Here is a 20,914-nt window from a genome sequence, read left to right on the forward strand (position 1 = left end):
GGGCCACGTGGGCAGGGGTGCAGCGGGGCCTCTTCCCTCTCCTCCTCCGCAGGGCCAGCATGGAGGTGTCGAGCAGGGACCGCCTGTCTTACCCATGTGGGATTGCCCTGGACCCCCAAGGCTGTCGGGGAGCCGGGGCTGTAGCCCGGGCCAGTCCTTGGTCAGGACCCTCCACTGGAGCTGCCGGCAGGGACAGAGCAAAAGTGGCTCCCCGGGGATCATAGAATCATCGAATCACACAATCATTCCAGTTGGAAAAGACCTTTAAGATCATCAAGTCCAACCAGTAACCCAACAAAATTGCCGTGTATTTCTCTCCCTAATGCTACAAATTATTTTCTTTTTCCCCTCTTCATTCCTTGGAGGGATCTGGGTCCTAATGTAGGGCACGAAGCCGTTGGCCTCGTTGACAGTAGTTTGCCACCAGTAGGAGTCTTTGCTCAAGCAAGAGCAAAAGACACACCGAAAAGCGTGACGGAGCAATCGGGTAGGGCTATAATCGTGCCTGGGAGCCGTCTGCGCACATGAAGGTTTTGTGTCTCGCTCTGTGTAGTGGCCACAGAGTCAGTGTGATCTCCCTGTACAGCACTAGGAGACATCAATCTGTTTGCTTCTTTCCTCGACCAAGCTTCAAAGGCTGGCTTTGAAAGGAAAATGTGGTTCAAATGTAACATTCCTCCAAGAAGACCTCGTGTAACTGATTTACCAAAATTAAAACTTTTTTTCCCTGTGAAGCTTCGTTTCCTCCATAGCAACAAAAAGACCAGGTTTTGGTCTTTGGGCTGACCCGCCGTGGATGCCCCCGCCAGCGCCACTGACACCTCCACGCCACACGTGCCACAACCTGCCCCGTCCTCAGCAGCGTGACGGTGCGGGGTCAGTGCAAGCACTGCGTCCCGGGTCGGCGGGGCCCGATCTGGCAGCGGCTCCTGCAGGAAAAGGCAGAGCCCCCAGCGGGACAGCACCTGCACCCAGGTTATAGCAAAGGCAATTTATCCCACGGGGGTTTCCTGACCGTCCCCCGCAGCCGCGCAGCACGGCGGGAGGGGGCAGCGGCTGCTCTGGGCGCTTGGGGCAGGGGACGGTAAAATTAACCAGGAGGACAGAGGTGGGGTCTGGATCCAGGCCCGAGCAATCCCGGCTAGGGCTGCTATAAAAAGAAAGAGCGGACGCTTCTCGCCTCTCCTGCCGGCAGCGGGCAGGCGCCAAGAGGCTGGGTGCCACGGGAGTTGGGGAGCAGCACCCCGACCCCGCGCCCACCGTGGGGCACAGGTAACACTGTGGGGATCCTGGGGGGTTTGCTCCCAGCGGGGAATGCTGCAGTCCTGTGGGCTGCGGGGGCCGTGGGGCCAGGCGCCGGGGACGCCCGCCTGTCGGCAGCATTTAACACGAGTAACGGCATCGGGGTCTCGGCCGGTGCCGAGAGGTTTGCCGAGCGGGGTGCCCCTGGCCAGGGATGCAATGGTGGGTGCATTCCTCCAGCCTGCCCTGCTGCTCTCTGCAGCCCCCTCCCAGGCCCCGCCGCCATCCTGGAGCTGACCCTGCTCTCGCTCCCCCACCTCCCCAGCCACCTGCGGAGGAACCGGCTGCCTCCCTGCCCACGGCACTGCGGCAGCCAGGGGCTTCCCCTGGGGCGCCTCTGCCTGACATGGAGCATCTGGTGCTGCGTTTGGTGCTGCTGGCCGGGACGCTGGCCGCCGGCAGCTCCCCGCACCGGCGAGACCTCGCCCCCGTCAAGGAGGTGGCACTGGACATGGCCCCCACCTCCTTCGACGACCAGTACCGGGGCTGCAGCCGCATGATGGAGGAGGAGCTGGGAGACCTCAACCGCACCGAGTTTGCCAACAACAGTGTCTACGCTCAGGCGTGGACATTCGCCGCCGCTGAATGGCGGAGCTGGAGGGGACGCTTGCCCCAGTCACCGGCGCTGCGGCTGGAGCAGGCGGTCGCCCTCCTGGCGTACACCCTGCAGGGTCCCCTGCACCAGGCATTCAACGCAGCCGTGCGTGAGGCCGGGCGCTCCCGCGGTGAATACCTGGGTGCCTTCCACTTCAAGGCGCTGCATTTCCTCCTGAGCGAGGCCCTGCGTGCCCTGCAGGACGCCCAGCCCCATCGCTGCCACCGTGTCTACCGGGGTGTCCGGGGCATCTGCTTCAATGCCCAGCGCCACCAATCCATCCGCTTCGGCCACTTCACCTCCGCCTCCCTCCGGAACGAGAGCACCCTGCCCTTCGGCCGGGACACCTTCTTCTCAGTGGAGACCTGCTACTGTCTCCATCAGGGACTTCTCCTTCTTCCCTGAGGAGGAGGAGGTCCTCATCCCGCCCTACGAGAGCTTCGAGGTCACCAACATCACCCGCGATGGGGACAGAGCCTTCATCCACCTCCGCTCCCAGACCGTGCTCAGCACCGACAACTGCGAGTTGGTGGAAGGTGACGTCCCCTCCATTGGGGTGCTGGGGAAGGGGGGCGTGGGGTGGCCCTGTCCCACCAGCTCCACCAGGAAGTGGGGATTGGGACCATGGGGAGGGCCATGGGGGGGAGGTTGCCTTCAGGTGCGTGTCCTTGCCTGTCTCCCAGCCGCTCTCCCCCAGCATTTGCAATGGGGACCCTCTGCAGCAAAACACAACATGGCATGGCACGGTACGGTATGGCACAGCATGGTGTGATGCAGGACAGCACTGCTCAGCACGGTGTGGCATGGCATGATGCAGCACAGCACAACATGGCATAGCATGGCACGGCACAGCACGGCACAGCCTGGCACGGCACAGCATGGCACAGCACAGCACGGCATGTTGTCATACGCACAGCACAGCAGAGCACGGCATGGCAGAGCAGAGCACGGCACAGCACAGCACGGCACAGCATGGCACAGCTGGGCCGCGGCGCAGAGCGTGCAGCAGCCGTGCAAACAGAGTTGGTTTCTTTGGCAGAGAAGAGATGCAAGAGCCGGCCGTGCGTCTTCAGTGCAGGTGAGCCGAGAGCCCCCGCTGCAGCTCGGGGGTGACCCTGGCTGAGCCCCCTGCCCCCTGTCTGCCCCTCACTCCCCCCCTCTGGCACTCCCAGGCAGGAGCGTCCACCAGGACCCCCCGCTCCTCGGGGGGCTCCTCCTGGCAGCCGTGGCCCTGGCAGCAGCTGCCAGGGGCCCCTGAGCCACAACAGCACCGCAGTCACGGCACCATGGCGAGGAAAAGGCGCCAGGAATAGGAGCCACCAGCTTCACCGAGACGATGGGACGGGACAGAGCAGCAGGAGGGGCTGGGGCTATGGGGACAGCCCCACTGCAGGGTCCCGCATGGCGGCCGCCTGTGCCCAGCTCAGCCCTGCCATGGTGCCACCGGCCCTGGGACGTGTCAGCAGTGCCGGGGCAGCAGCGGAGCCTGGATGAGGCCTTTGGCAGAGCCGTGGATGGGGCTTTTGGGTGCAGCTGAGCGTGGGGTCTGTGAGGGGCTGCCCCAGGGACAGGGGCTGGCACTGACGGGGACCAGAGGGGCGCAGCAGGGCCGCTTTTGGGGGTGTCCCTGCCTAGCCGGCCACTCGCCTTCCCCTGGCTCCTGGAGGAATAAAGGCTCGCTGTGGAACCGGGGTGTCTCTGCGGGCTTCCTGCGGCTCCCTGGGCTGGGGGCAGCTCGGGGAGGCTGCAGGCAGGGTCTCCTCCAACCTCCCCACATCCCCAGCCCTCTCGCATCCAGAGCATCCCCCAAAACATCGGCCGACGCCCCGGGTCCTGCTCAAGGGGTCTCGCGTGGGTGTCCTCCCAGCATCTCCTCCCAGCGCCCAAGGGAGCAGGAAGGGGGCTGGCACCAGCCACCCCAGCCCCAGTGCCCGGGAGCAGGACACTTCCAGGACAAGATGGGTGGGGGGCTGCCCCACGGAGCAGCACATGGGGCTCAGCAGCGCTGTGCTGGGCGGGTGCAGAGGGGTACACGATGGGCCCAGCTCTGTAGGGGTCCCCGAGCGCCAGGGTCCCCACTCTCCTCCTCCTCTTCCTCCTCCTCCTCCGGGGCAGGGCGCAGCCATGGGGCCAGGCACCCCCAGGGCAGGACCAGGGCTGTCCGGGGCTCTGCAGCCCCTTGCTGGGCAGGGAGGAGGTCAGGAACGGATCCTGCTCTTCGCAGGCAACCAGGGCTGCCTCCTCTTCCTCCCTCCTCACCCCACGGGTGCCCTCTGCACCCAGGGGTGGCCCCATCCCCAGGACACAGGTGACACCGGGCAGCCTTGATGTGCTTTAATAAGCCCTGAGGTCCAGAGCCGGCGCAGCCAGGTCAGGCGGGTGGCCCGGGCAGCACTCCCGGCTCGGGGTGCTGGGAGCCCCCACGTACAGTGGGGCCGGCAGACGTGGGGCTGTGCCATGGGGCGGTGACACTTGGGGCAGCAGCGCTTTATGGGGCGGCCTGAGGGGGCGGCGGGGGCAGTGCCGTGACTCACTGGAGCTGCCCTCAGCCCCGGCCCCGCCGGCTGGGCGCAACCGCCACCGCACTGTGTCCCCCAGCCCCCCCAGGACGTGCCCCTGGCCCCTTGCGCCCAAGGCGGCACCCCACATCTCCATGTGCCCACACGCTCGTCCACATCGGGGGACCGCCCATGACCAGCCTCGCTGCACCCCGTGTGTCCCCACCCTGCCCCATATGTCCCCCATGCCCGCGGGCAAGCAGCCGTGGGCACCCCGTGTCCCTCGCGTGGGCGCTGAGCCGGCCTTGCCCTGGGGTGCTGGCAGCACTGGCGAGCGGGGGGCTTGGGGCCAGCGGGGTCACCAAGGGGCATGGCAGGCTGTGGGGGAGAGAGGTGCGGGTGAAGCCCCCCGGGCACCGAGCACCTGTGCTGGGGTGGGGGAGCCCTTGGGTGCGTGGGGGCGGCCCCAGGGTGTCCCACGACGCAGCCCCCCAGCTCCAAGGGGTGAAGGAGAAAAACCCCCAGGCACCCAGGCGGGGCTTCGCTCGGGGCTCAGCCGTGGGGCAGCCAGCGCTTGTAGAGAGCGATGAGGTCTCCCCTCAGCCTCCTCTTCTCCAGACTGACCAACCCCAGTTCCCTCAGCCACTCCTCATAACACTTGCTCTCCAGACGCCTCACCAGGTTCGTTGCCCTTCTCTGGACATGCTCCAGCACCTCAACGTCCTTCTTGTCATGACGGACCCAACACTGAACACAGGATTCGAGGTGCAGCCTCACCAGTGCCAAGTACAGGGGTACGATCACTGCCTTACTCCTCCTGGCCACACTATTTCTGATACAGGCCAGGATGCTATTGGCCTTCTTGGCCACCTGGGCACACTGCCGGCTCATGTTCAGCCGGCTGTCAACCAGCTCCCCCAGGTCCTTTTCCGCTGGGCAGCTCTCCAGCCACTCCTCCCCAAGCCTGGAGCGTTGCACGGGGTTGTTGTGACCCAAGTGCTGGACGCAGCACTTGGCCATATTGAACCTCATACAGCTGACCTCAGTCCATCCATCCAGCTTGTCCAGATCCCTCTGCAGAGCCCTCCCAGCCTCCAGCAGATCAACGCTCCCTCCCAACTTGGTGTCATCTGCAAACTGACTGAGGGGGCACTCGATCCCCTCATCCAGATCATCGATAAAGATATTGAACAAGACCGTCCCCAGAACTGAGCCCTGGGGAGCACCACTTGTGACCGGCCAACAATTGGATTTACCTCCGTTCACCAGGACTCTCTGGGGTTGGCCGTCCAGCCAGTTCGTTACCCAGCGAAGAGTAAACCTGTCTAAGCCACGAGCCGCCCGTTTCTCCAGGAGAATGCTGTGGGAGATGCTGTCAAAGGCTTTAGTAAATTCCAGGCAGACAACATCCACAGCCTTTCCCTCATCCACTAGGTACGTCACCTGGTCATAGAAGGAGATCAGGTTGGTCAAGCAGGACCTGCCTTTCATGAACCCGTGCTGGCTGGGCCTGATCTCCTGGTTGTCCTGCACATGCCCTGTGAGCACCCTCAAGGTGAACCTCTCCATAATCTTCCCCAGTACCGAGGTCAGTCTGACAGGCCTATAGTCAGTCATGGAGGCAGGCTAAGCAGCTACTCAGGGCTGCTTCTAACCCTGACTTTTCGTGGCTGTGTGTGTAGCGTGAGAGATGTTTAAGACTGTTTTAGACGCTTGTACATCTGACCAATAGCACAAAAATAGGACATTTCACTCTGATGCTCAGTCGCATGTGATTCTTGCCGGTACTTGTTACAGGTCTGAAATATCGGCCATGCAATGGCAAGGCTTGAAACACAAACCTGACCCAAGTTGTTTCCGTAAGCATATTGAACAAACGTGCAGAAAAGCACATGGACTTCTCTCATAATTCACCCGAGACAGGGCTACCCTTGGGTGTTGCACAGCTCTGCTCCAGACAGGGTGTCTGCATTTACTTATCCTCATTTTAAACCGGTAGATTGATTTTTCCACAAGAAAATCCCCCGTCTAAGCAAGCCCCACTCGTCAGCACACTAGCCCTGTGCTGGCCTTTCGAGCAATAGGCAGCCTGTTGAAGATGTTCCATAACACGATTCCTACCACCACTTTATCCCTGAGGTAGGAAATGACACCTTTGCCAGTATCTTCTCCTTGCTTTGGAACTTGAGGCGTTGGTGAAAGGTTTGGAGAAACGTGAACTTCTGAGGCTTCTGCTTCTGTTTCACTCTCTGATCCCATAGCTGTCCCTCATGCAAAGCTATGAGGTCTCAAACATCCAGTGCAGAAAAAAGCAGCAGCTATTTGCCTGTGGTGGTGAAAGCAGGCCGAAGAGCAGGGTTCTGCAAGACACTGAGGTGTTTTTCTTTGAGTTGCGTGCAGCAAAAGTTTCGTTTCAGTAACGCGAGGATGACGCAATCCTAACATGAAGCCCAACGCTGACAATTCCCAACTTCCATCAGCAAATGCAAAATCCAGAGCAGTCTACTTCTTCCAGGCAGCATATACAAAGTAAATGTCTTAGAACCCCACACAACCAATTTGGTCCAAAACCCGGTCTTTTTCTTGCTATGGAGGAAATGAAGCTTCACTGGGAAAAAAGGTTTTAATTTTGGTAAATCAGTTACACGAGGTCTTCCTGCAGGAATGTTACGTTTTAACCACATTTTCCTTTCAAAGCCAGCCTTTAAAGCTTGGTCGAGGAAAGAAGCAAACAGATTGATGTCTCCTAGTGCTGTACAGGGAGATCACACTGACTCTGTGGCCACTACACAGAGCGAGACACAAAACCTTCATGTGCGCAGACGGCTCCCAGGCACGATTATAGCCCTACCTGATTGCTCCGTCACGCTTTTCGGTGTGTCTTTTGCTCTTGCTTGAGCAAAGACTCCTACTGGTGGCAAACTACTGTCAACGAGGCCAATGGCTTCGTGCCCTACATTAGGACCCAGATCCCTCCAAGGAATGAAGAGGGGAAAAAGAAAATATTTTGTAGCGTTAGGGAGAGAAATACACGGCAATTGTGTTGGGTTACTGGTTGGACTTGATGATCTTAAAGGTCTTTTCCAACCGGAATGATTGTGTGATTCGGTGATTCTATGATCCCCGGGGAGCCACTCTTGCTCTGTCCCTGCCGGCAGCTCCAGTGGAGGGTCCTGACCAAGGACTGGCCCTGGCTACAGCCCCGGCTCCCCGACAGCCTTGGGGGTCCAGGGCAATCCCACATGGGTAAGTGCTGCTGGCTCCGCCATCGCACCGGGCCAGGGCTCTGGGGAGGAGTAGAAGGAGCCCTGGGGAGAGGAGTTGCTCCCTGACAGGGAGCCCAGAGAGGCCTTGGAGGCCAGCGGAGCCCGCGGGGACAGGCGGTCCCTGCTCGACACCTCCATGCTGGCCCTGCGGAGGAGGAGAGGGAAGAGGCCCCGCTGTACCCCTGCCCACTTGCCCCCCAGTGGAGCACCAGAACCCGTAGTTGCCGCGGGTGCCCCATGAGCGTGGCTTTCCCTGAGCAAGCTGGGCCCCCATGGAGCTACAGAGTGGGAGCTTCACCAGTGCCACGGAAGAGGAGCTCGACAGTGGTCCCCCACCTTGGCCGGGGCTGGCCTGGCTGCAGGGCTGAGAGGTCCTGGCCCACAGATGGTTGCTCCGGGCTGTGAGGAGGACCCTGGGAACTGCTGACCCATCAGCCTCCCGTCTGTGCCTGGGAAGGTCATGGAGCGGATCCTCCCAGAAGCTATGCTGAGGCACATGGAGGGCAGGGAGATGATTCAAGACAGCTCCCATCTTCTGAGGTAAAGTTCCTGGATGTCTGGTGGTGGAGGGGAAGAACGGTGTGTACTCCCCCCAAAACCTTGACTACCCTTGAGCAAGAAAAAATGCCTGGAAAGAAGAAGGAGCTACAGCCCTAGGCCTGCTGGTCTTTTGGAGAAAACACATCCCAGTTTTTTCCATCATAGCCCGTGCCCTGTACGATTTGACATGCAAAAGGGCCACCTGGGATTGGACCTCCATTCATGAAGAAGCCTTAAAATTGTTCATCTTTGAGGCTTCTTAGGGTCAATACACCCAATAGATCCCCTCTGTATCCAGTGGGGCTTGGCAAGTCACGCACTCTCCACACAGAGGTGGCAACGTGGACCCGAGGGTCCGAAACGCCCTATCGGGTTTTATTTGCACAGCTTCAAAGATGCAGAAAACCGATGTTCACTTTGGGAGAAGGGCCTCTCTCTGGTTAGTCTAGCTCTACAGGAAGCTGAAAAAATCATATGGTAGCAACCAAGCACCCTACGAGGACCAATACCTTGAAACCGGTATTGGCCGGAACCGCCCCCCCCCGTGGGGGCTGCGCAACGAGAAACAGTAAAAAAGTGGTATGCGCAATTAGATCGTTACTGCCATATGCATCAGATAGAGGAGGGAGCACCCAGAATGCTCCAGATACTAGAACCACCTGGTAATCAACCAGACCTAGGGCCTCCTCCTTCTTATATAAAACCTGCCCCGCCATTTGAACCCCACTTCAAGATCATATAGTTCACTGACGCGACCAGTGTGGCAATGAGAAAAATGGGAAGAAATCCTAAACGTCGCTAACCAGAAGTCACAGACGAGTTTGGGTTGGAAGGGACCTTTCAAGGCCATCTAGTCCAACCCCTGCTGCAGTGAGCAGGGACATCTTCAACGGGAGCAGGTTGCTCGAGTTGTCCTTTCTAGTAGGGTGGATTGCTGCACACCAGGCAGGGAATCATCCAGCTCACCTTTTGAATACTCCGGCGGATTCACTGACTCGCTTAGCAGCGGTGGCCGTAGAGAATGGGAACATTTGTTGGAATAGTTGCATGTACAGGGCAGCAAACAGGAGGAGCTGGTAGCCATTGTGCGGCGGGACAGCTATGACTTAGTTGCCATCACAGAAACATGGTGGGATGACTCTCATGACTGGAGTACTGCAACGGTTGGCTATAAGCTCTTCAGAAGGGATAGGCATGGAAGGAGAGGCGGTGGGGTGGCTCTGTATGTTGGGGAGTGTTTTGATTGTGTAGAGCTCAACGACTGTGGTGACAAGGTCGAGTGGCTCATGGGTAAGGATGAGGCGGTAGGCCAATGAGGCAGATATCCTGCTGAGAGTCTGTTATAGACCACCCAACCAGGACGAAGAGGCAGATGAAGCATTTGACAAGCATTCTACAAGGCAGAAGTCTCCCAACCATGAGCCCTTGTTCTCGTGAGGGACTTCAACTTACCAGACATCCGCTGGAAGTATAACACAGCAGAGAGGAAACAGTCTAGGAGGTTCCTGGTGTGTGTGGAGGATAACTTCCTGACACAGCAGGTAAGTGAGCCCACCAGGGGAGGTGCCCTGCTTGACCTGCTCTTTACGAACAGGCAGGACCGGTGGGTGATGTGGTGGTCAGAGGCTGCCTTGGGCCTAGTGACCACGAAATGATAGAATTCTCAATTCTTGATGAATTGAGGAGGGGGGTCAGCAAAACCACTACCATGGACTTCCGGAGGGCAGACTTTGGCCTGTACACATCACTGGTTGAGAGAGTCCCTTGGGAGACAGTCCTGAAGGACAAAAGGGTCCAGGAAGGCTGGACAGCGTTCAAGAGGAAATCTTAAAGGTGCAGGAGCAGGCGGTCCCCATGTGCCCTAAGAAGAGCTGGCCGGGAAGACGACCGGCCTGGCTGAACAGGGAGCTTTTTCTGCGTCTCAGGGAAAAGAGGAGAATTTATCACCTTTGGACAAAGGGGCAGGCAACTCAAGAAGAATACAAGGATCTCGTTAGGTCATGCAGAGAGAAAATTAGAAAGGCAAAAGCCCAGCTAGAGCTCAGTCTGGACACGGTCGTAAGGGACAACAAAAAATGGTTTTACAGATATGTTAACAACAAAAAGAGAGCCCAGGAGAATCTCCATCCCCTACTGGATATGGCGGGGAACATTGTCACCAAGGCTGAGGATAAGGCTGAGGTACTTATGCCTTCTTTGCCTCAGTCTTTCATAGCCAGACCAGGTATCGGCAGGGTATTCATCCCCTGAGCTGCACGACAGGGATGGAGAGCACAGTAAACTCCCTGTAATCCAGCAGGAAGCTGTTAACAACCTGCTATGCCACCTGGACAACCCCAAATCTATGGGGCCTGATGGGATCCACCCGAGAGTACCGAGAGAGCTGTCGGAGGAGCTTGCCAAGCCACTCTCCATCATTTATCAGCAGTCCTGGTTAACAGGGGAGGTCCCAGAAGACTGGAGGCTTGCCAATGTGACGCCCATCTACAAGAAAGGCTGGAAGGAGGATCCTGGGAACTACAGGCCTGTCAGCCTGACCTCTGTGCTGGGGAAGATCATGGAGCGGTTGGTCTTGAGCGTGCTCACAGGGCATGTGCAGGACAACCAGGAGATCAGGCCCAGCCAGCACGGGTTCATGAAAGGCAGATCCTGCTTGGCCCACCTGATCTCCTTCTATGACCAGGTGACCCGCCTAGTGGATGAGGGGAAGGCTGTGGATGTTGTCTACATGGACTTTAGTAAAGCCTTTGACAGCATCTCCCAGAGCATTCTTCTGGAGAAGCTGGCAGCTTGTGGCTTAGACAGGCGTGCTCTTCACCGGGTTAAGAGCTGGCTGGATGGCTGAGCTCAGAGAGTCCTGGTGAACGGAGGTAAATCCAGTTGTTGGCCGGTCACAAGTGGTGCTCCCCAGGGCTCCGTTCTGGGGACGGTCTTGTTCAATATCTTTATCGATGATCTGGATGAGGGGATCAAGTGCTCCCTCAGTCAGTTTGCAGATGACACCAAGTTGGGCGGGAGCGTTGATCTGCTGGAGGGTAGGAGGGCCCTGCAGAGGGATCTGGACAGGCTGCATTGATGGGCAGAGGTCAACTGTATGAGGTTTAATATGGCCAAGTGCCGGGTCCTGCACTTGGGTCGCAATAAGCCCGTGCAACGCTCCAGGCTTGGGGAGGAGTGGCTGGAGAGCTGCCCGGCGGAAAAGGACCTGGGGGTGCGGGTTGATAGCCGGCTGAACATGAGCCGGCAGTGTGCCCAGGTGGCCAAGAAGGCCAAGAGCATCCTGGACTGTATCAGTGTCCTTGTTTCAGCCAGGAGAGAGTTAATTTTCTCCTTAGAAGCTAGTGTGAGGCTATGTTTTGGATTTGGGATGAGAAAATGTTGATAATGTGCTGATGTTTCGAGTTGTTGCTAAGCAGTCAAGGACAGTCCAGCTTCTCATGCTGGCCTGTCAGCAAGAAGGCAGGGGGTGCACGGGAAGCTGGGAGGGGACACAGCCAGGACAGTTGACCCAGGCTGGCCAAAGAGATATTCCATACCGTATGACATCATGCTCAGTATATAAAGCTGGGATGAAAAAGGAAGGAAGGGGTGGAGGGACGTTCGGAGTGATGGCATCTGTCTTCCCAAGAAACCATTAGGCATGATACAGCCCTGCTTCCCTGGAGGTGGCTGAACCCCAGCCTGCCCACGGGGGGTGGTGAATGAATTCCCTGGTTTGCTCTGCTTGTGTGCGCGGCTTTTGCTTTACCTCTTAAACTGTCTTTGTCTCAAACCATGAGTTTCCTCACTTTTACTCTTCCGATTCTCTCCCCCGTCCCACCGTGAGGGAGTGAGCGAGCGGCTGCGTGGGGCTTAGTTGCCGGCTGGGGCTAAACCAAAACAATGCGGACTAGTGTGGCCATCAGGAGCAGGGCAGGGATCGCGCCCCTGTACTGGGCACTGGTGAGGCCGCACCTTGAATCCTGTGTTCAGTTTTGGGCCCCTCACGACAAGAAGGATGTTGAAGTGCTGGAGCGTGTCCAGAGGAGGGCAACAGAGCTGGGGAGGGGTCTGGAGCACAAGTCTGATGAGGAGCGGCTGAGGGAACTGGGGGTGTTCAGTCTGGAGAAGAGGAGGCTGAGGAGAGCCCTCATCGCTCTCTACAACTGCCTGAAAGGGGGTTGTGGCGAAGAGGGGGTTGGTCCCTCCTCCCAAGTAACCAGCCATAGGATGAGAGGAAATGGCCTCAAGTTGCGCCAGGGGAGCTTTAGATTGGATATTAGGAAAGATGTCATTCCTGAGAGAGTGGAGCATTACATCACCTCGGCGGAGAGCCTGGGGCAGCCACTCCCTTAGATTTGGAGCTGGCTTCTGGTGCTGGCAGGTGCTCACCTGCCAGCCGAGAGCCACCCCCGCTGCTCCATCCTCTCAGTGGGCTCTGTCCTGCACCTCGTTTGTGCCGCTGTGGCCCCTGAGCGCAACCCAGACTTCCCTGGAGCTTGACCCCCTGCCCCGAGCTCTCGCCACTGCGGAGGCCCCCTCCTTGCCCTGCGCAGCCTCTGCTCAGCCTTGCCCCGTTCCCCGCACCCCTCCTGTGTCCCCAGGAGCAGCTCTCTGCGAGAGAGTGGGCACGGCGCCCGCCGCCCGGGCGCGGCGCAGGGCTGCATCCTGGCAGATGGTACAGTTTCACTGTAGAGTTGCTGACAGGACTGAGGAAGGGACCGTCTTGGGTTTTCTGGCTCTCCCCGTCTCCTGCCTTTCCTTCCTTGTCCCGAGTCTGATGCCCGCTGCGGGCAGGGCTCCTTGCGTGGCGGCCTGAGCCCGTGCGTCAGCAAGGGGCGACAGCGAGGCTGCCTGCCAAGAGCTGCCCCCAGGCAGCTGGGCCGTGGGGCAGGCGTGGGCTGCGGTGCTCAGCCGGCAGCACTGTCTTTTTGCACCGTGGAGCAGGGGGACACCGTTGATAAGACGGAAAAGCTGTTGGGGAGACTCTCCTGCTCCTCCCAGCACACACCACCGGCACGGGCCTTGCCCGCACCCGTCTTTCTCCCGAGACAGACCAGGCACAGACGCGCACTGGGGGACAATTGATGTCTTTTATGGTCCTGAGCAAACATTCGCAGTCGAGCGGTGCTGGCAGCACGATGACCTCAGGGCAGCAGGATGCATGGGGCACCGTCCATGCGCCCATCCCTCGCGTGCCTCCCCGTGCCGCTCCCTCCAGACACTGCGCAGTCTCAGGGCCAGCCGCCATCTCTGGGGACCCGCTGGGGGCTGGCAGCGGGGTGCTGCAGCTCTTGCTGTCCCGTGATGCAGCTGCAGCGGAAAGCCCTGCGCAGAGCCCGCAGAGCCCTCCTGAAGAGGGAGGGCGGCCGTTGCCTTTGAGCCTGGGCGGGCAGCACGAGGGCGGCGATGCCTGTGGGGGGAGGAGAGCTGTAGGCGAGGGGCCGGGTGGGCGACAGACAAGCTGCTGCCTGCCCCGCGCCACCCAGGCCTTTCCCCAGGGAGGGCTGGCCATGGTGCGGCCAGCCCCCGTGCGCGCAGTGCTGCCGGCCTGGCCTGGTTGCCACTCACCAGGCTGGCGCTCAACTCGTGGACGTACCTGAGTCATCGTCGTACATGTCCCTGCAGCCGGAGGAGCGCATGGAGGCCGCCTGCATGGGGAGAGAAAGGGCATAGGCAGGGAAGGGAGGGGGTGACACGGAGAGCACCACGACTTTTTCTACAACACACACCCGGGGCACTGGGCCTGTCTCTCGCACCTCAGGGAGCCAAGCGCTGGCCACGTGTGCCTGTCTCACCTGGTCCCACAGTTCCCACTGCAGGGGAGAAGCCGCTGCTGGGGCAAGGAGGGGTGTGCCAGTGTGTGCTGGAGGGCTTTGAGGCAATGAAGCCAATTCATTCTCTTGCGCTGCTGAGGAGACAGTGGTGGAGCTGCCCTCTCCTTGCTGGTGGCCAGACTCGCAAGAAGCCGTGCTTTCTTCATCCTCATGTGCTGCTGGGTCCAGAGGGGCTGTGCTGTCCTCTCCCTGAGGCTCTTCAGCCAAGGGAGACTCCGTGTCCGGCATTGCTGCAGGTGTTGCAACTGTCACCACATCTGTGCTTTGTTCCAGGTCCCGCTGTTGTGGCGGCTGCTGCTCAAGTCCCTGGACTGCAATCACCGCCCTCCTCACGGCCTCCCGCACTATGTACTGGGCCATGGCCTGCAAAGCCTCCTCATCGGCCGTGGGGCCGTGTGGGGCAGGTTCTTGGCTCTCTGCCTCTGCAGCTGCGGAGTCCTCGCTGGCAGCTGGTACCGGTGCCTCCTCTTGTGCCACGGGAGAGAGAGGAGCGTGCTGCCCCTCTTCCTCAAGGTCGGGTGTGCCAGCTTGTGCTGGAGGGCTTTCAGGCAGTAATGAAGCCACTTCACCCTCGTGCGCTGCTGGGGAGACAGTGGCAGAGCTGCCCTCTCCGTGTTGGTGGCCAAACCGGGGAGAAGCCATGCTTTCTTCATTGTCATGTGCTGCTGGGACCAGCGGGGCTCTGGTGTCCTCTCTCTGAGGCTCTTCAGCCAGAGGCGACTCGGTGTCCTGCGGTGCTACAAATGTTGCAGCCATCGCCACATCCATGTCCCACTGTTCCGTCGGCTGCTGGTCAAGTCCCTGGACCTCAATCATCGCCCTCCTCACGGCCTCCCTCACTAGGTACTGGGCCGTGGCCTGCAGAGCCTCCTCATCGGCTGTGGGGCCGTGTGGGGCAGGTGCTTGGATCTCTGCCTCTGCGGCTGCGGCCCGCTCGCTGGCAGCTGGTGCTGGTGCATCCTCTTGTGCCGCGGGAGAGAGAGGGACGCCCTGCCCCTCTTCCTCAGGAGCTGCGGCCTGGGCAGAAGCTGCCGGCTCGGCATCCGTGGGACTCGCCGGGGCAGGAGACACGTTCTGCAGGTCTCTGGCTGCCTCTCCTACCACCTCCGGTCCCAAGCTGCTGGGCTGGGCGCGCCCCTCCTGGGGGTGGTCCTGGAAGTGTTCCGGGCCCAAGGAGTTGACCCAGGTGTTGCAGATGGTGACTTCTGCTTGGGACAGCTCTGTGCTACTGTCATCTGCCCGCTGCTCCTCCTTGGCCAAGGCCCCCAGCTTCTCCTCTGGCACCTGCAGGACTGCCCCCACTGCTGCCCCTGCCTGATGTTTGCTGGGGACATGGGCTTCCAGTCGCTCCAGCAGGTCCTGCTTGCTTGTGGTGGCCTCAGGGAGCTGCAGGGGTGTCAGCTCTGGCTGCCGCAGGCTGGAAAACGAGTGGCCCTTGCATAGCTGAAAGAGAGAGGGGGATTTGCAAAGGGAGCCCGGCTCCAGCGGCATAAATGCCTGCCGGGGACATGCCTGCAGCGGCTGCTGGGAGAGGGGTGCAGGAGATGATGGGGCTGCAGCTGTGCGGAGCAGCGGCGGGCCCCAGGCAGAGGGAGGCTCATCCCTCTATCCCGTCCTGTCCTTGGCACTCACCTGCCTGGGTCTGACACTGACCTGCCCCGTCCATGCCGGGGAGAAACGCTGCCCCTCGCCCTCCGGCTGCCACAGCTCGCTCTCTTCCGGGCCATCTTGCTGCTGCTGCAGATTGGTTTTCCCAAGCTGGGCCAGGCAGTGCCCGGTGCGGGCCAGGCAGCTCCTCTCCAGCTCTTCCAGATGGTCTGTTCTCATTGTCATTGCCACAGCCGTGGTGCCACACACCATGCTGTGCGCCTGGTCCCGCTGTGCTGCCAGCTCCCGGCTGCGTCGCCAGCTCCCAGTGAAAATCTTGCCCAGGTGCTCAGTCATTTGGCACTGGGCGGCCCCCTCCACAGCTGTGGTGTAGGCTGTGGGGCTGTGTGGGGCAGGCCCCCAGCTCTCCAGCCTCGCGACTGAGCCCTGCTCACCGCACATGCGCCAAGGAGATGCGACAAGCTGTTGGTGGCCGCTGCCTGTGGGGCTGCTGGCGCTTTCTCTGCCTCTGGCAGAAGATGCAGACGACGCTGCCGGCAGAGGCGGCAGCGTGCAGCAGGTGCTGGCAGCCCGTGGCGGCTGAGCTGTGGGTATGTGCCCGGGTGCCGCTGCCTGCCAGGGGAGAGGCGGCAAGGCTGGCAGACGGACCGTCTCCTCCTGCAATGCTGTACTGCAGGGCAGTGCCACACAGTGCGCCAGGCTCTGCGTCTGCAAGAGAAGCCGAGGAGAGAGGCTGCGTGACTGCAGCCCTTGCCCCTGCGTCCCCGCTGGGAGAGCTCCTGCAGCCGGGCTCCCCTGCCACCCCCAGGGCAGCGCTCGGCCCCGCAGGCGGCTGCTGCCCTGCTCCCAGAGCCCTCTTAGGAGAGGGCTGGTCTCCGTGTGGCCCACGGCCACTCGTGGGAGCACCCCCGACGTGCCCAGGCAGCCTGCCAGGCACGGCACGAGGGTCTCTGCTTGCTACGGGGGCCGGGCCCACCTGTTCCCGCCTGCACCTCCCGCCTGCGCGTTGGGAAGACGTTCGGCCCCGTCTCCCTCAGGCTCCCTACCTGTGCACGGCGGCTCCCAGTTGCCTCTGAGCTCTCTGTGCAGGGGAGCCGTGGCAGCCTGTCCCCATGGTGGGACGAGGCCGGGCTCTGGCTACCCTGCGGCGCTGCACTTGGCTGCCTGTGGCGTGCCTGCGGGCAGGAGGAGGAGAAGGCACGGGATGGAGGCGGCCGCCTTGGCGCAGCGGCCCCCACAGTGCCAGCGAAGCCCGGCACCAAGGCAGCTCCGTGTGGCCCCGTCCCAGCGCCAGCCTCTCCCTCCTGCCCCGTCCCTCACCTGGTGCCTCTTCTGCAGGCTCGGCAGCCTGGTGTCAGGCTGGGAGCGGGCGTTCGCCTCCTCGTCCATGGGCATCTTTGGCGTCTTCTGCCGCAGACCTTCCACGGGCACCCAGGGGAGATGCTGCCTCCTGAGGGAGGTGCTGTCCTGGGAGTGGGCACCCCAGGGCGCTCGCTCCTTAAATACCCCCCGTCACCGCGGGGACCCATGTCACAATGGCCTCTGGGCACGATGCGGCCCCCTGTCACAGAGCCCTGGCGGTCGCCGTGGAGATGTCCAGGCCCGGGACCGGCAGAGGCAGCTGTAGGCCTGCGCCCCTTGGGCACCTTCCTGCGGGGCTTGTGCTGGGCCAGTGCCACGGCCGCGGGTGCGCGGCCCGCCACGGGCAGGGCCTGGCTGCTGCTGCTTTCCCCCCGAGAGGGAGAGCGCAGCCCCTGCCGGCGTTGCGTGATGTGAGCTGGCTTCTTCTCCCTTGCTTCAGGGCAACAAGCCACGGCTCTCCCTGCCCCGTGGAAAGGGCATCCGCCCTATCATCGCTGAAGAGAGAGGCGGCCAAGCAGAGCAGCGGGTGAACGCCAGCTCGGGCCGGCAGCGATCCTTTCGGGGTGTTCATTAAACCCTTTACCGCGTGGCTGTGTGACTGGCTGGGGCGCACGGCAGGGCTGGGGGCAGCCATGCCGTGCCAGCGTGAGGCCGCGCTCTGCCCGCTGATCTGGGGAGACTCCCGGCGATCCGAGCAACTGCCAGCGCCGTCTTCCAGAACGGCAAGGAGGAGCGGTGGGAGAACCTGCGGGCTGCGCCGGGGCTGCGGGGGCAGGCAGAGCGGGCAGAGCACAGGGGCTCTTCCCTGCCCGTGGGCACCGGCAGGCAGCAGGGAGGACGGGGAGAGGATGGAGCCAGACCCTTGCCAGAGGCATCCATCTGGGTGAGAAGCAATTGCGATTAGTGGCTAAGGGTCGGCAAGAAAACCCTCTAACACTTATTTTGAAGCTTTAGAAGGCAGGCGTTCTTTATTGCAGTGCTGGATGCACGCGGGATTGCTCCGCCTAACATGTGTGCCTTGAAACAAAAGTTCATCCTTTAGATACCTTAAAGACATGAATATTCACACATTTCCCGGGAAATCTCCACCTCCCTGCCTACCTACTACATTTACGTAAGGCTGGCGTTGCAAAACTACACTACGCATGCGCAGGGGTCTCGGGTGGTCCTCGGTGGTCGTTTGGGGAGTTAGCCCACACTCAGGATTGGTTACAGCTTGTTACACACATTATTGCAGTTGGCTATATACAAAATATCACGCGCTGTCCACGCGCCTCTCACACAGTCAGGATTCGCTGCTTGCAGGTGTTCCTGTTTTCCTCGCTTCTTCTTAGTTGTTTTCCACAGCTCCTTCTCCTCAAGGCCGAGCCGTGCAGCTATCCAGCTGTTTACCAGCTTCTCAGTGCCACAGCTCCTTCTCCTTAAGGTCGAGCCGTGCAGATCAACACCACAGCTCCTTCTCCTTAAGGTCGAGCTGTGCAGGGTGATCCCAACATCTCCCCCTTTTTGTTTATCTATAAACAAAACCTGATGGATCATTTGCAACCTAAGGACTGTGAGGAAGATGGACCATCTGTACATTCTTGTATCGTCCTGTGCCGCGAACTCAGCCTAGCAGTCGGTAGGTGCCAGCTTTACGTGGGCGTCCCCACGGAGCCAACGGTGGCCTTGCCATACACCGATCCCCCTGCTCTTCGGGAAATCCCGGTATTTAATACATTTGCCAAGGAACGAGTTTCGACACACGTGGCCAGTGAGTGTCGGAACATGCCTCGGTTGTCACCTCTCAACACAGGGAGCCTATGGCGCATGTGCCCGCTGGCCAGACGTGCTGCACGCGCCACAGCCACCCCGTCTATTGGTTCATAGGTTTTGTTCACACGGCATCTTACCGTAATCCAGCAGTCACATACCAACTATGCTTAAATTAATAGCAGAATGTTACAAGGCAAACAATTCTAGCTGTACTACTCCTAGCGATAGAAGCTACTTCTAGAGATGGAAAAAGTGCTTGTATAAAGCTATGAAAACCAATACTATATCTTACGAAAGGATTTGTAGTTATAGAGCGGTTTGCCCTAAAAGCTTTCCGTGTTCCTCTCATGATACTGCTCATTTCAGTGTGATTTACCCATACATTTTCTTTTGGCTGAGGTGGCATCCAGATTGCGATGACACCCGATAGTGTCAAGATGTGTCCGATGATGATGATGGTGACTGTTTCACCCATGGTTTTACCCATTTTGCGGGTACCCAACAAGTTCCAGAATCTGTAATGACACAAGCATAACCTCGTCCCCAGGTTAGCAGTTGAAAAGGTCCTTCCCACATATTCTTTTCCAAATTTTTAACTTTTACTTGCACATTTTGTGTTAACTCAAACAGACTTCCTGTCATTCCTTTTACATGTTTCTCCTTCTGCTAGATGCAAATAATTTAACACATATAAGGCTTTATTCAAACGTTCTTGGGGTGGTGTGGTAGCCTCTCCCCCTTTTAGTTTTTGCAATAAACACTTCAAGGAATGATTCATTCGTTCAACAATAGCTTGTCCAGTTGGGGGATGTGGTATTCCAGTAACATGCGTCACTCCCCATTGAGCAAAAAATGGTTGGGTTGACAGGGCTACATAACCAGGACCATTATCAGTTTTAATTTGTAGGGGTATACCACGGGCTGCGGATGCAGCTCGCAAATGCTTTTGTACATGCCTACTAGTTTCTCCTGTTTGTGCAGTGGCCCAAACTACTGCAGAATAGCAATCAATTGAAACATGAACATATTTAAATCTTCCAAAGTCAGCAACATGTGTCACATCCATCTGCCATAGTTGTAGCGAATGCAATCCTCGGGGACTTACTGTAATCACGATTCCTGGGCCTATTTGTTGACAATCAGCACAAGTCTGTATGATAGCTCTAGCGTCACCTGCACTTAGATTAAATTGTCTCGCTAAAACTTTGGCAGATTGATGGAAAAAGGCATGAGAGGCTTGTGCTTGACCTAAACGGTCCGGGGCAGGTCCAGCCCATACTGCGGCAGTCAGCCGATCAGCTCTTGCATTTCCTTCCACCAGTTCCCCTGGAAGGTTGGTATGGCTGCGTATATGCATAACGTAATAAGGATGTCGTCTGTTCTGCAATAAAAACCAAAGCGTTCTAAATTGTTGATATAGCTGTTCCTGCTGTACCTGTCTGAGAATTGAACCTTCCAATCTTTGGAGTACTCCAACTCCATATAAAGAATCAGTAATTATATTCACAGGTTCTTCAGACCATAATTTAAAGGCTTCAATTACTGCCTGTAGTTCTACCTTTTGAACTGATCCTGGCACAACAAGTACCCGTTGTTTCCATTCTCCGTGCTCTCGCCATACTATTGCTGCCTTGCCTGTTTTCCCACCACCACCCGTAAATACTGTAGCACCTTGAACTGGATATTGACTACACTTTGATTTTTCTTCTACTTCATGGTTTTTAAAAAAGGTACACATTTTGTGTGATGGATAATTAATCTGAATGTCACCTTCAAATCCTGCTAATGCAGTTTGGAAGGGAACAGAGTGCTGCAAAGCTCAAGTCAAATATTCTTGTTGCAATGGTTTTAAAACCGTTTTCGGGTCCTTTGCCGATATATCAATAATTCTGTTGCGCCCTTTCATAATCAAATTTGCAAAACACTCTACTTTTGTGGTGATGGTTTTTCTGTGCTACTGAGGCAAAAAGACCCACTCTAAAATTCTCAATGGGTCCGCTTTTGATTCTAGCTTTTTTATCCACTGTATTATAAGCGCATAGGGATGTCGCTCGTGATTGATTACTGCCAAAGTGATCCCTATCGAGGGGTCTATCCTAGAACTAAATGCTTGAGTTACCTTTTCAGAAATGTTTGCTACTGCTTCCCGGGCTTCCTTGGTCAATTGTCGAG

The 20,914-nt window shown here is 58.7% G+C and overlaps 1 protein-coding gene across 1 annotated transcript; it reads left to right on the forward strand.

Annotated features, from left to right (window-relative positions):
- Positions 1-440: 440 nt before the first annotated feature.
- Positions 441-2,325, forward strand: LOC309416754 (erythroblast NAD(P)(+)--arginine ADP-ribosyltransferase-like). Its single transcript, XM_082014113.1, has one exon. The coding sequence runs from the start codon at positions 1,457-1,459 to the stop codon at positions 2,300-2,302; it is 846 nt and encodes a 281-aa protein (XP_081870239.1). The 5' UTR covers positions 441-1,456; the 3' UTR covers positions 2,303-2,325.
- Positions 2,326-20,914: the final 18,589 nt, after the last annotated feature.

This window comes from Phaethon aethereus (genome assembly GCF_964289735.1).
Source record: "Phaethon aethereus genome assembly, chromosome: 1".
Lineage (NCBI taxonomy): Eukaryota > Metazoa > Chordata > Aves > Phaethontiformes > Phaethontidae > Phaethon > Phaethon aethereus.